The 12,371-nt window shown below is 36.9% G+C and overlaps 1 protein-coding gene and 1 non-coding gene across 2 annotated transcripts in view; both read left to right on the forward strand.

The window, feature by feature from the left end:
* MYCBP2 (MYC binding protein 2) overlaps positions 1–12,371 on the forward strand; it is a 272,440-nt gene that overhangs the window by 178,164 nt on the left and 81,905 nt on the right. The window contains exons 47-50 of the mRNA XM_027116051.1: positions 1,105–1,320; positions 6,364–6,419; positions 9,680–9,795; positions 11,828–11,925. Coding sequence (XP_026971852.1) covers positions 1,105–1,320; positions 6,364–6,419; positions 9,680–9,795; positions 11,828–11,925 — 486 coding nt within the window. The remainder of the gene's footprint in view (positions 1–1,104; positions 1,321–6,363; positions 6,420–9,679; positions 9,796–11,827; positions 11,926–12,371) is intronic.
* Positions 12,196–12,268, forward strand: TRNAG-GCC (transfer RNA glycine (anticodon GCC)). The gene has a single exon. It is a non-coding gene; the product is annotated as a tRNA-Gly (tRNA).

A 12,371-nucleotide genomic window follows, 5' to 3' on the forward strand; every position in this document is an offset into this window, starting at 1 on the left:
TTATATATAGACACTAAGAGTCTCAAACTACTGACTCCCTAGAATGGCATTAATAAGAATAATACACGTTAAAGACATTCCACATTTCTGGGGTGTCTCTCAATTACTTAAGTAATATTGGCACTTTCTTTTATGCAAACCTTTCTATTTCTGTGAAGAGCTTGATGTTGAATTACCTGTTCTTGCCAACCACAAAAGTAGTGTCTGAAAAGAACAGAAGAAATTTTGGGTGACTCTCAGAATGATAAAGAGCTAAAGTGGTATTTAAATTGTTTGTAACTTTGTGGTTGCCTAGGGATTGAGTGTATTTTGCCAATGCATAAACAAATAAATAACAATAAAATGTTTTGTTATAATTTCTGGAAAGTATTTCTGAATATTGTTTATGAGACAATTTATACTTTCAGTGTTTTAAAATGCCTTAGGAAGACTGTTCTTTGCATCTCTACAGTAAAGTATAGATAAAAGATATCCCCATATTATTGTTGAAGAAGCTGAGTTGGAAAGTTTAATTATCGATAGGTTGCTTAGCTCTAATAGTTTGTGTTGGTGACAAAACTATCTAATAGTACTCTTTTTGCAGAGTAAATAAACATCTTTAAGTTTTAGGTATAAGATTTGTTTTATTAGCTATTAATTTCTAAGATACCTATCAATGGAGTACTTTTTCTTCTGCAAAACAGTATGGCTAAAATTGAGATCAGTGCTTTAAAATATGTGAAGATTGCTGGCAAGTATTTATACCTGAATTACCGGATAAAATAATTTAATGTTAGTCTCTGCAAGAATGTAGATTCATTTGACTATCCTTTCCTGGACTTTATTAATGGTGGCCTTTGTTTTTATTTTGTGTTTTGATATTTTTGATTATTTATTCCCAAAAACAAGGCCTCTCTTTTACACTGTGTTCAGGATCCCTACTGAGGTGGAACCATCTTGATCATTCTGGCAATGTTAAATAATCTTTGAAAGGAATGCCCAGGAGGGACTAGTGGTAACAAAATGTATAGAATTGTGAGTTTATAATTGTGTAAATTGCTTCTTTTGATGTGTTACGGACAGTTATATAATAATAACATTTGGTTTTTATAATATCATGGTTAGGTGGAAGTGAAAGCCGTTCCTGTTTCTCAGAAAAAAACATCTTTACAACAAGAGCAAGTAAAGAAACCTCAAAGGATTCCTGGCAGTCCTGCAGTAACAACTGTACCTTCTAATACTGACATGACTTTTGGTGGGCTGGCATCACCAAAGCTGGATGTTTCATATGAACCAATGATAGTGAAGGAGGCTCGATATATTGCCATAACAATGATGAAGGTAATTTGTTTTACTTATCAGAAAAATTTTATTTTTTCACCATTCATTCATTTAACAGACATTTCAGTGATTCAAACTCAGATACAAATCACAGGTCTAGAGAGTTGTTGATAGATGTCAAACTTGCAATGTTTTTTTAAGGATAATGTTATTTTCCTACAAAGAGGATTTTCATTTGTTTTTGGCAGAAGTCTAGAGAGGTTTCCAGTTGTAGATCAAGTTAATTCAGTCAGAGATTGAGATGTTTGGAAACTGGATTTCATTTCCTGCAAACGTACTTGTCTATTTTCAATTTACCAGTACTCCTAGGACATAGCCCTTCAGGGATTCAGAGTTTACCTAGGTCCCCTTTAACTTTGGGTTCTTCCAAATGCCAGGCTCATCTCTTTGGGTTTCTTACTTCTTTAGGCTTTTTACCTCTTTGGTGCCTTTAGACAGATTTAAAAAAAAATTTTTTTTTGTCCAGCTTTTTTAGTTATCTTTAGAGGCAATGTTAGTCTAAATTATCAAGATGGTTGTTACTTGAAATAGAAGATAGGAATTATGCTATTTTCAGAGAGCAGTGGTGAGCCATTGAAGGCTTTCAATTGGAGGAATGGCATGATTAGATTTGTGTTTTATAAAGATCATGGTGGAATATGGAGAATGTAGTTGGGAGGATAATCAAGAGACATGGTTTGGTTTAAGTCTCTTTAGGAGACTGTTGACTTAATCTGGTGAGATATACTGATCCCTTGGACTAGAGAGTTGTCAATTAGGGTAGATTCAAGAGATATTTAGGGTAGATTAAGACTTAGTGGCTAATGGATATGGGGTAAAGAGAAAGGTAGGAAATAAAAAATGGAGTTCACACTTTGAGCTTGAGTAGTGAGATTGATAATGTTGGAGAAGGGGCAGATTTTGGTTGAGGAAGATAACAGGTCCAGCTTTTGATGTGATGAGTTTTAGATATCTCTGAAATATCCATGTGAGGATATATAAAAAGAAGTTGGAACTACAAACCTGAAGTGATCACAGTCTTACCTCAAGAAAAGAATTGGAGAATCATCAGTACTTGTATTACTCATGAAATTATGGGAACAGATGATCTCTATCTAACGTGGCGAGAGGAGAGGGAAGTTCCAGGACCGGGTCCTGAGGAACATCAATATCAGTGATTCTCAAACATTTGTCCACATCAGAATCATCTGGAGCTCTTATTTATTTATTTTTTCTTTTTAAAATAAATTTATTTATTTATTTTTATAAATAATTGCTTCATTGCTGCGCGCGGGCTTTCTCTAGTTGCGGCGAGCCAGGGCTACTCTTCATTGCGATGCGTGGGCTTCTCATTGCGGTGGCTTCTCTTGTTGCAGAGCACGAGCTCTAGGCACGCGGGCTTCAGTAGTTGTGGCACGTGGGCTCAGTAGTTGTGACTCGTGGGCTCTAGAGCACAGGCTCAGTAGTTGTGGTGCACGGGCTTAGTTGCTCCGCGGCATGTGGGGTCTTCCCACACCAGGGCTCGAACCCACGTCCCCGGCATTGGCAGGTGGATTCTTAACCACTGCGCTGCCAGGGAAACCCCGTGGAGCACTTATTTAAAACGGAGATTTTCCTACCATCCAAAGATTTAGATTCAGTAGGTCTGAAAAGAGTTTCCAAAATTCACGTATAAAACAAATATGCAGAATGATTCAGGTTCAAAAGCTATACTTTGAGAAATATTGATTTATAAGACAGATAAATAAATTAAAAAAAAGAAAGAAATGAAAATGGAAACAACAACATTGGCAAGAATACTAGCCAAAGGGCTAGTACAAAGTAGGCCACCAGCTCTTACCTTTGCCACTTTTCCCCCCATGTTGCATATGGCAACTCATTTCATCCTCATAACAACCCTATAAATGACTATTTCTTATTCCCATGTTACACATGTGGAAACTGAAGCACAGAGAGGTTGAATAACTTGCCCAAGGGCACACAATGACAGAGAGTCTGATTCCAGATTTGATTTTCCTACTTCCCCCACCTACCTTATGCCATGTCCTGAAAGTCACAGAAAGCTGTTTAAGATGGGTAAACAATGTTAGGCTGCAGAGTGAAGTCTTGAAAAGGATCTAGCAGTGATCAGTGATCTTGGCAGGAGCAGCTTTAGAGGCGTAGTCAGTTGATTAATTTGTAGATGAAGAAGAAGTGAAGATAGCTAAAGAGAAAACGAATGTAGGTAAGTCTTTCAAGGTGTTTGGTTATAAAAAGGAACAGAGGAAATGGGATTGAGTGAAGGCTTTACAGTCTGAGACTGAATATAGAAAGACATGTTTTAATACTGAAGAGGAGACAATTGAGAAGAAGGGAACAATGTAGATACTCCAAGAGATAATAATAGTATCTGTTGCTCAGGTGGAGGGATTGGCTGTACATAGGAGTATTGCATCTTTCACTGTACCAGGAGAGGGAGAAAAAAAGAATTAATACAATTGCTAATAAATTTGTAGGTTGTGCAGCAAAGAATTATTTATGATAGCAATTATATGTTTTAGATTGGAGATTGGAGTGATTAATCTTAGGGTCAAGATTTTGAAACAAAGGGAAAAAATGAAATAGTCATTGTAGAGAACAGAGAGAAACTGATCAGAAAAGACTTATCAGACATCCTTGGAGAATCAGTTGAACTGAAGATCCTGTGTTAACAGTGCAGCGTGAGTCTTATGAACGCGAATAAGATAATCATTTGGATTGAGTCGGCATGGACCTTGTGCCAGATAGTTCAACAAAAGAGCAGTGACTGAGAAGGAAGTTGAGCATATGGTGGTTAAAGAAAAGACAGCGGAACCCAGCTGGTTTGGAAGGGAAAATAAAAGTGGATTCAGAGAGAGAAATTTAAGGAGGTGAGAAGGACTAGAAATCTAAGAATAGATATGGTAGGAGTTATGGAGGCAGAGAATGGAGCAGGCCATTTTATTTTGGTATCAGAGATTGAACAGTTCTGAGTAACATCACAGGTCTGTGACTTTTGGTACGAGTGGCTGAAACAAAGTTGAAGTTGAGATTATTGAGGTTGAAGAAATAAAGGAACTGAAAAGCTAGAGTTTTGGATGCGTTGTCCATGATTAAAGAATTTGAAGCTAAATATTCTCATTCATTTCAACTTTTTTTTAAGAGATTTAGTTTCTGGATTCCTTACCTCCCTAATTATTCTTTTAGTTTCCTATGAACATACTTAGGTTTGTGTAATTTCTTTTGAAAATCTAGTTACCAGAACTGAATTCAGTATTTCAGGAATGTTCTGAGAGGCCCAGGTTAAGGCAGTTACAGAATACCATTTCCAAACTGTCTCTTTGAGATATTAATTCACGTTCCAGGAAAGGGGATTCTCTTATATCAACCATTCACAGATACCGTGTGCTACCCAGTAGTGAACTAAATATGGTGGAGGATGTAAAAGTGAGATATGATCTATCCTTTCATTGTTAAATAGAATAATATGTATTTGAGGGAAATTGTTGGAGTAGAAAACCCATTGTACTGTGAATCTGGAAACTTGAGTTTTCCTGCTATTAACACCGTTGTAATCTTGTTAGACTTACCCTGAAATTGCATTTTCCTCACTTGGAACTTTTTAGTAGGTGACAGAAGCTAGGTCATTTCTAAATCACTTTCGTGAAAATAGCGAGGGTGGGGCGAAGGAAGGGGGCTTGTGAGTGGTGTGGGTGTGCTTCTCTTTGCTGTAAGTATAGTAGTAGTTAGAAATGAATGAGCAATTGGAGAACTTTACCTGAACCTTGAAAGGTTAATTTGGAATTGCTGCAGGAATATAAAAGTATTGGAAATAATGCGACAAGTTTCATGTACCTACAACCCATTTTTATCTTTACATTTCACCAAACTTTTTCAGATCTTTTTGTTATTTCTGTTAAGAAACAGATTGTTAACAGTACAATTGCAACCCTCTGTAAACCCTTCTCCCTGGACCCATTCCCATCCCCCCTAGAGGTAACCACTGTCCTGAAGGTAATTAATGGTTCTTCTTCCCCAGATACATTTTTTTGTATTTTACTGAGTACAAGTTAATCTGTAAGGAATATAGTATTTAGAATTTTGTGTATTTTTCAGAAGTTTATAAAAATGGTATCATATGCACCCATCACTTTGCCAGTGTTTGTCCAACATTGTTTTTAAGGTTTAGTCATGTAGCTGTAGTGCATTCAGTTTATCTGCTTTGAAGTAGTCCAGTGTATTACTGTTCCATAATTTGTTCATTCCCCTACTGATGGGCATTTAGGTTGTTTCTAGTTTTTTTCACTACTGTAAATTGTATTGAAATAAACATCCTCGTATATGTCCCCTTTTGCACATGAGCGAGAGTTTTTCTAAGATAGATATCTAGAAGTGGAACTGCTGGATAGTAGGACATACCTGTCTTCAGCTATATTAAATATTGCCAAAATTTATATGCCCATGAGCAATGTATCAAAATGCTAGGTACTTCATGTTCTCACCAGCATTTGGTTCTTACCAGCACAACTTGATGACGGGGATAGGATCATCTTGTTGTTTTAATTTGCATTTTCTTGATCCGCAGTCTAGTTGAATAACTTTTCAAATGTTTATTGGCCTTTCAGATTTCCCTCTTCAGTGACTTGCCTTTACTCACTTTTCTTTTGTGTTGTTTCTGTCTTTTGTATTGATTTGTTCTGTATATATTATGGATTCATATCCCGTTAAGGTTAAATGAATTACGAATCCCCTTCTCCGAGGTGAAGGCTTAACTTTGCCATTTCTTTATAGTGTCATTGTTTTGGAGAAATTTAAAATTTTAATGTGCTCAAAACATACTATCTTTTTCTTCTTCTGAATTTGTTGATGTTTTATTTGTTACATCTATGTCTTTAACACACCTAGAATTTATTTTTGTGAATGGTGTGATGTAGGTAATTGAGTTTTTTCTTTTTCTCCTGTATGGATAACCAGTTGTCTCAGCACCACTTATTGAATGTTCTATCAGTGCGTTAGTTAAGAATGTTTCTAATGATTTTGTGATTCTTGCTCATCTCTTTCTTAAAGGTTTATGAAAATTACTCATTTGAAGAACTGCGTTTTGCATCACCAACTCCTAAGAGGTGAGGATCATTTTTTCAAAGCGTAGCCAAAACATGTGTTGCCAACTGCTTATAACTAAGATCACCCTGCGTTCCAACCTTATTTTCTATAAATAAATATAGGATTTAAAAATTCCTGGTAGAGATTTTCTTTTTTTTTAAATCCTTATTGGAGTGTAATTGCTTTGCAATGTTGTGTTAATTTCTGCTCTGTAACAAAGTGAATCAGCTATATGTATACATATATCCCCATATCCCCTGGTAGAGATTTACAACAGGTTTTATAATGTGTAGATTCACAGGTAGAATGTACTTATATTGAACTATAGCACTGCCAATATGTTACATAATACTAAGGTAATAAAGAAATAACTAGTAGCTAAAGTATATAAATTGGCTTGTAAAACATTGGTTAGTTTGTTTTTTCTCTTTTTGTTTCCCTCTCTCCTTCACCTAATGAGTGGCAGAGCGATTTCAGTGTATGTTGTATTTGTATTTTCAGTTATGAAGTCCTTTATTTTTAAGCCCCTGGGTAATTCTTTTAACTCCAGATTGAAGCAGATTTTCTGAAACTGAGTTTTTGGCTTACTACTTTATTTGCTTGTTAGGAGAAATACTTTTTAAAACAGTTGCTTGGAAAAACTTATTAGATGGATTGTACTTTAGACAGACCACCTCCATGGAATTTAGAAAAAGCTCTGAAGTGAACCTGAAACAGCATAAGTACTTGTATTTATCATATATCAATGACTTATTAGAAATTAACAGGTTACTATGACTTTACTCTGGTACGTATGCAAAGTAGAGTTTTAATGCACAATCTAGAAAGTGTTCTGCCAAAATAGCGAAGTTTTGAGAATGTACCTTTGTCTAGGAATAGGGAAGTAGCATTTTGTCTCTGGCTTAGTTTTAATTACAAAATATCCATTCAGTGGAAGCATATGATTTTTGTAAACTAAATATGGACTCTATAGGTTTATAGCATGTTAAATAAGAACAAATTGGCCATTTGCCAGTAAATAGGTTTTTCTATGCATTGGGCATTTTAAACTCAATTTTAAAAGTCTCTTGTCAAAGTGAATGCATTTATTATTTCAGCAAATACTATTAGGCATCTACTCTGTGGAAGGCACTGGGATATTTCTATGAACAAGATAGAGAAGGTGCTGGTTCTCATGGCGGATACATTCCTGTGGAGAAACAAACTATAAGTAAACTACATAGTAATAATAAATAAGGGTATTTGATAGAGAGTGATGGGGATGGGATAGGTCACCAAAGTATTGGATGACAGGGGAGGCTGTTTGAGGAGGCGTTACTTGAGTGGAGAGCTAGATGGTAGTTGGTTGTGTAAAGATTTGGGGAAGTTCAATCTAGGAAGAGGAAATCTGGGGTAGATGGAGCTTGATGTCTTTGAGGAACAGAAAGTGGGGCTGGAGAATAGTGAGCAGGAAAGAAAATGGTGGAAGATGAGATCAGAGAACCAGGCGATTACATAGGGACTGGTAGGCTGTGTTAAGTTTGAGTTTTCTTGTAAGAAATTTATTTGGAGGGCTCTTAGCAGGAGAGTGATATAATCCGATTTATAGTTTTAAAAAGATCATTGTGGCTGCTCTCTGAAGAATGAAATCCAGGGGAGCAAGAGTGGGAATGGAGAGATGAGTTAGAGACTCTAAGGTGGCTTGGACTAGCGGTGGAAGGGCCTTAGCGGTGGAAGTGAAGGGGGGGTGGATGGATTCGGGATATACTTAGAAGGTGAAGCCAACAGCCCGCTGCTACAATGAAATGGGAGGTGAAGGAAAGAGAAGATCCAAGAGTGAATGTAAGTTTCTTCAGCTTCAGCAGCAGGATAGATTATCCAGCAGAAGAGGGGTTTGCCAAGATTGGCCGGCAGACCCAACCAGGCATGTCTTTGTAAAGTCATATTAGAACACAGCCTTGCTCATGAGCCTATGTATCGTCTGTGGCTGTTTTTACACTACAGTGACAGAGTTAAAAAGCTGTGACAAAGACTGCTTGGCTCAGTAGACTAAAATACCATTACAGAAAATGTTACTGACCCCTGGTATCATGATTTTTGGGAGGATCAAAAAGTCTGAGAAATGAGCAAGAGTGTTTTGTTTTGCTGGGTGCTGGGGTTAGGAGGAATAAAATCCTTCTTTGGGTATATTAAAATTGAGATGCCAAGACGCCTCTTAGTTATGCAAGTGGGGATATTTCCAGGGCAGTGGGAAATAACAGTTCGAAATTCAGGGGAGAAATAAATGTTTGAGTCATCTTTATACATATGGTATTTAAAACTGAGGAATGGATGACTGGTCAACTAGAGAGATGACACTGAAAGAAAAAAGAAGATCTAGACCCAAATCCTGGGGCATTCCATAAGTTAAAGGGTGCTCAGAAAAGGGAGAGCCAACAAAACACTGAGAAAGAATGGCCGTTGAGGTACAAGAAAAACCAGAAAAATGTTGCAGAAGCAAAAAAAAAGTGTTTTCAAGAAAGGAGGAGTTGTCAGTTGTTATCAAATGCTACTGAGAGATTGCTGAGGATGAAGAAGCAATGATTGGATTTGGGGACGTGGTGGTCATTGGTGACTGTGACATGATCAATTGCAATGAAGTGTTGGGAGCAAAAGCCTAGTGAGGGTAATAAGCTTTGGAAGAGAATTGGAAATGAGGGAATGGAGAGTGATTGTAGGTAATCCTTTAGATAAGTTTTGCTGTAAATGGGAAAAAAGATATGAGACCATATTAGGGAAGGCTGTAATATCAAGGGGAGGTGTTTAAGATGAAAGATTCTGAGTTTGTTTGTATAGAAAGGAAAAAGAAATAGAAGTGATCCAGGAAAAGTGGGAGAAATTGACGATGAATGAGAGACAATTGCATCACAGAACTGCTGACGGAATGAGATTCACAGCACAAGTGGAGTGGCTGGCTTTGGACAAGACCCAGGACACTCCTTCCATTGTAACAGGAGGTAGAGGAAAATAGGTTTAATCTGATTGCAACTTTGAGGTTGTATCTGATTGCTTCTGTTTTTCACTGAAGAAAGTGATGAGGTCATGATCAGCTGAGAGTGAGGAAGAGTGGTGCTAGAGGTTTGAGGTGAGGAGGAAAAAGTAAATTCAATCATGGAGAGTAGGAAAATGTGCTATGACAGTAGGATTGCTATTCATTGTGATAATACAATCAGAAATTTTATGTTTGCTGATACATGTTAATGATGATGTCAGCTGTTTAACCAAAAGTAAATGTTGCAGTACCCATCTTATTTCCTTTCAGACCCAGTGAGAATATGCTGATTCGGGTCAATAACGATGGCACTTACTGTGCAAATTGGACTCCGGGGGCTATTGGACTCTACACCATTCATGTTACAATCGATGGCATTGAAATAGGTATTTTTTTTTTTAAGTTGTGAGTTACTTAGTGCAAAGAACTAGAATCAAAATCCTCTTTCTGTTCTAGTTTGCCCTTTAACATGTATCACAGACATGGACAGATTTCATAACTTTTAGGGGGCTTCATAGCCTCCTTTATAATGAGTACTTAATTCGTGCATTGTTAAGGTATGTTGTAATAATTTGTGGGTCATTGTAGCCCTCATGATTCCTTCCCTGCATTCCCTGATGTGGCTGGTCAGGTTCGATCTCCTCCGTGCTGTGCTATAACCATATTCATGCCTCATCTCCCTACCCCGTGGTAGGTCTGTCTTCCCTTCCTGGCTGTGAGCAGACACCTCTTTCATCTTTGGATCTCCCAGTCTGGCTCAGTGCCTGGTGTATGATGGCTGCTCAATAAATACTTGCCGAAAATATGAATTTTTTTTACCTACCACTAACTTTGAAAAATATATTGCTTTTCCTTTGGGCATTAATCTTTCTCTTTTCTTTATTTTTAAACTATCCATATAATAGGACAATAGTAGGACAACAAAGCTCTAATAAGTGTTTATCAATATGAATTCCTTATAACACTGTCTTTCCTAATGCTCCTCAAGCAAAAGGGTTCCTATGATCAGGCAGATTTAGAAAGCCCAATATATTGTAGTCTCATCTTAGACATTAATACAATTCATATTATCATATTTGGGATTCTAAGAAACCTTGAAATTAAGAAGCCTCTCTAAATTTGTTTAATCCTTATCTTGAGAACCTTACATGTAGGGAAGAGGAGACAGGTTAGAGATAAAAGGAATACTGATTAACATTCCACCAAAATACCCTTTGGGAAACTTTCAGTAGTTTGTTTTTACAGTGAAGATAAAGAGGTACTTTACATTGTTGTAACCATAGATGTATAGAATATACATTAATGTAACTATAGGATCAGATATGTTAGATTCATCTATACCATCCTAGAGACATTTAGTGGCAGCCTTTGCTGCACTCTTTTATTTCAGCATATCTTTAAAGCCTTTAGTTCAGCAAACTTTCACTGGTTCTGGGCAAAACATTGTTCTAGGTAAGGCAGTTCCTGGCAAGTGTTGACAACTTACTGATGATTGTAAGATAAAACAGCCAAGCAAAATTACATGAAGTAGAATATAAGTAGTGACGTGCAAGGGGCACACATTACAGCAGTTCAAAAGTGGAGATAGTCAAGAATGGTTTCTTCTTGGCTAATAGCGAGTAAAGGAAACTGATACAAAGTAAATAAGAAAAATCCGCTTATATTTGTTTTCTGGAAAGACACTGAAGAAAAAGATTCATAGTTACTTAGAATCATTCATTTTGTTCCCCACCTTCTTAGCTTTCTCCAAAGGTGACCAAACTGTTAGTAGACTAGGATCTTGCTTGACTGCAGTCAAGGACAGATAATAATTCATTAGAATAAGGAGGATGATAATAGCATTTAATATATAGCTAAAAAATTTTATACACACCTTACATATTTTATTTTTAAAATCATTTCATTCTCACAGCATCTCAGTGAGATAGGTGCTATTCTCATCCCTATTTTATAGATTAAAAAAATGAGGCACAGAGAGTCAAACAGTTGGTGGCAGATGTGGGAACAGCCAAGTCTAACATGAGAAGCCCAGCTCTTAAACACCATGCTGTGCTGCCTGTTACTCATGAGATGATTGGTATAGATGATAAGTAGTGTTCTGATTGGGTGTTATGAGATAACGTTTGATCACACAAGGGTTTCTTTTTGATTATTTTGAATTTTTCAGTATTATTTTACATATTCCATAGCCCCTCCTCTTTTCCTTGAACCCCTGAGACACCCCTTTGGAATCTTAAGGTCATTTTTCAGATATTTCTCTCTTAGCTATTAAATATTAATCACCTTAAGAGGACAGAATTCAGATATTTGTTTTAATTGTGAATTTAAAATAGCCTGTGAATGTATATTAAGTTAGGTTTAAGGGTCCTCCCTCCCTTGTGTTCTCAAGTGTTACAGTTCCCTTTCCTTTTCTTACAGATGCTGGCCTCGAAGTAAAAGTGAAAGACCCACCGAAAGGGATGATACCGCCAGGAACTCAGCTGGTCAAACCAAAGACTGAGCCTCAACCAAATAAGGTTAGGGTAGAATGAAATCAGAGCATGAACTGGTCTGAGATTTATTAATTTTCTTCATTGATGCTTCAAGGTAGCCATCAAACACCTCATAGTTTACTTTATTTCAGTATTCGAATTCTAAGTATTCCTAAATGAACTTGAACAATAGTTCATGGTAATTCTAATCATTTCTCAATTGTAGAACCTGTACTTTTTGGTTTCTTTGTATAATGCTATAGTAATTTATAGGTCTTGTGTACTTTCTGTTATTGAAAGTTTACAATTGGGACTTCCCTGGTGGTCCAGTGGTTAAGACTCTGCACTGCCAATGCAGGGGGCCCAGTTTCGATCCCTGGTCAGGGAACTAGATCCTGCATGCTGCAACTAAAGATCCCGCGTGCCGCAACGAAAGATCCCGCGGGCCACAACTAAGATTTGGTGGAGTCAAATGAATAAATAAAAGCTAC

The sequence above is a fragment of the Aethalodelphis obliquidens genome, unplaced genomic scaffold (assembly GCF_003676395.1).
Source record: "Aethalodelphis obliquidens isolate GAN/ISIS:26980383/991018 unplaced genomic scaffold, ASM367639v1 scaffold15, whole genome shotgun sequence".
Taxonomy (NCBI): Eukaryota; Metazoa; Chordata; class Mammalia; order Artiodactyla; family Delphinidae; genus Aethalodelphis; species Aethalodelphis obliquidens.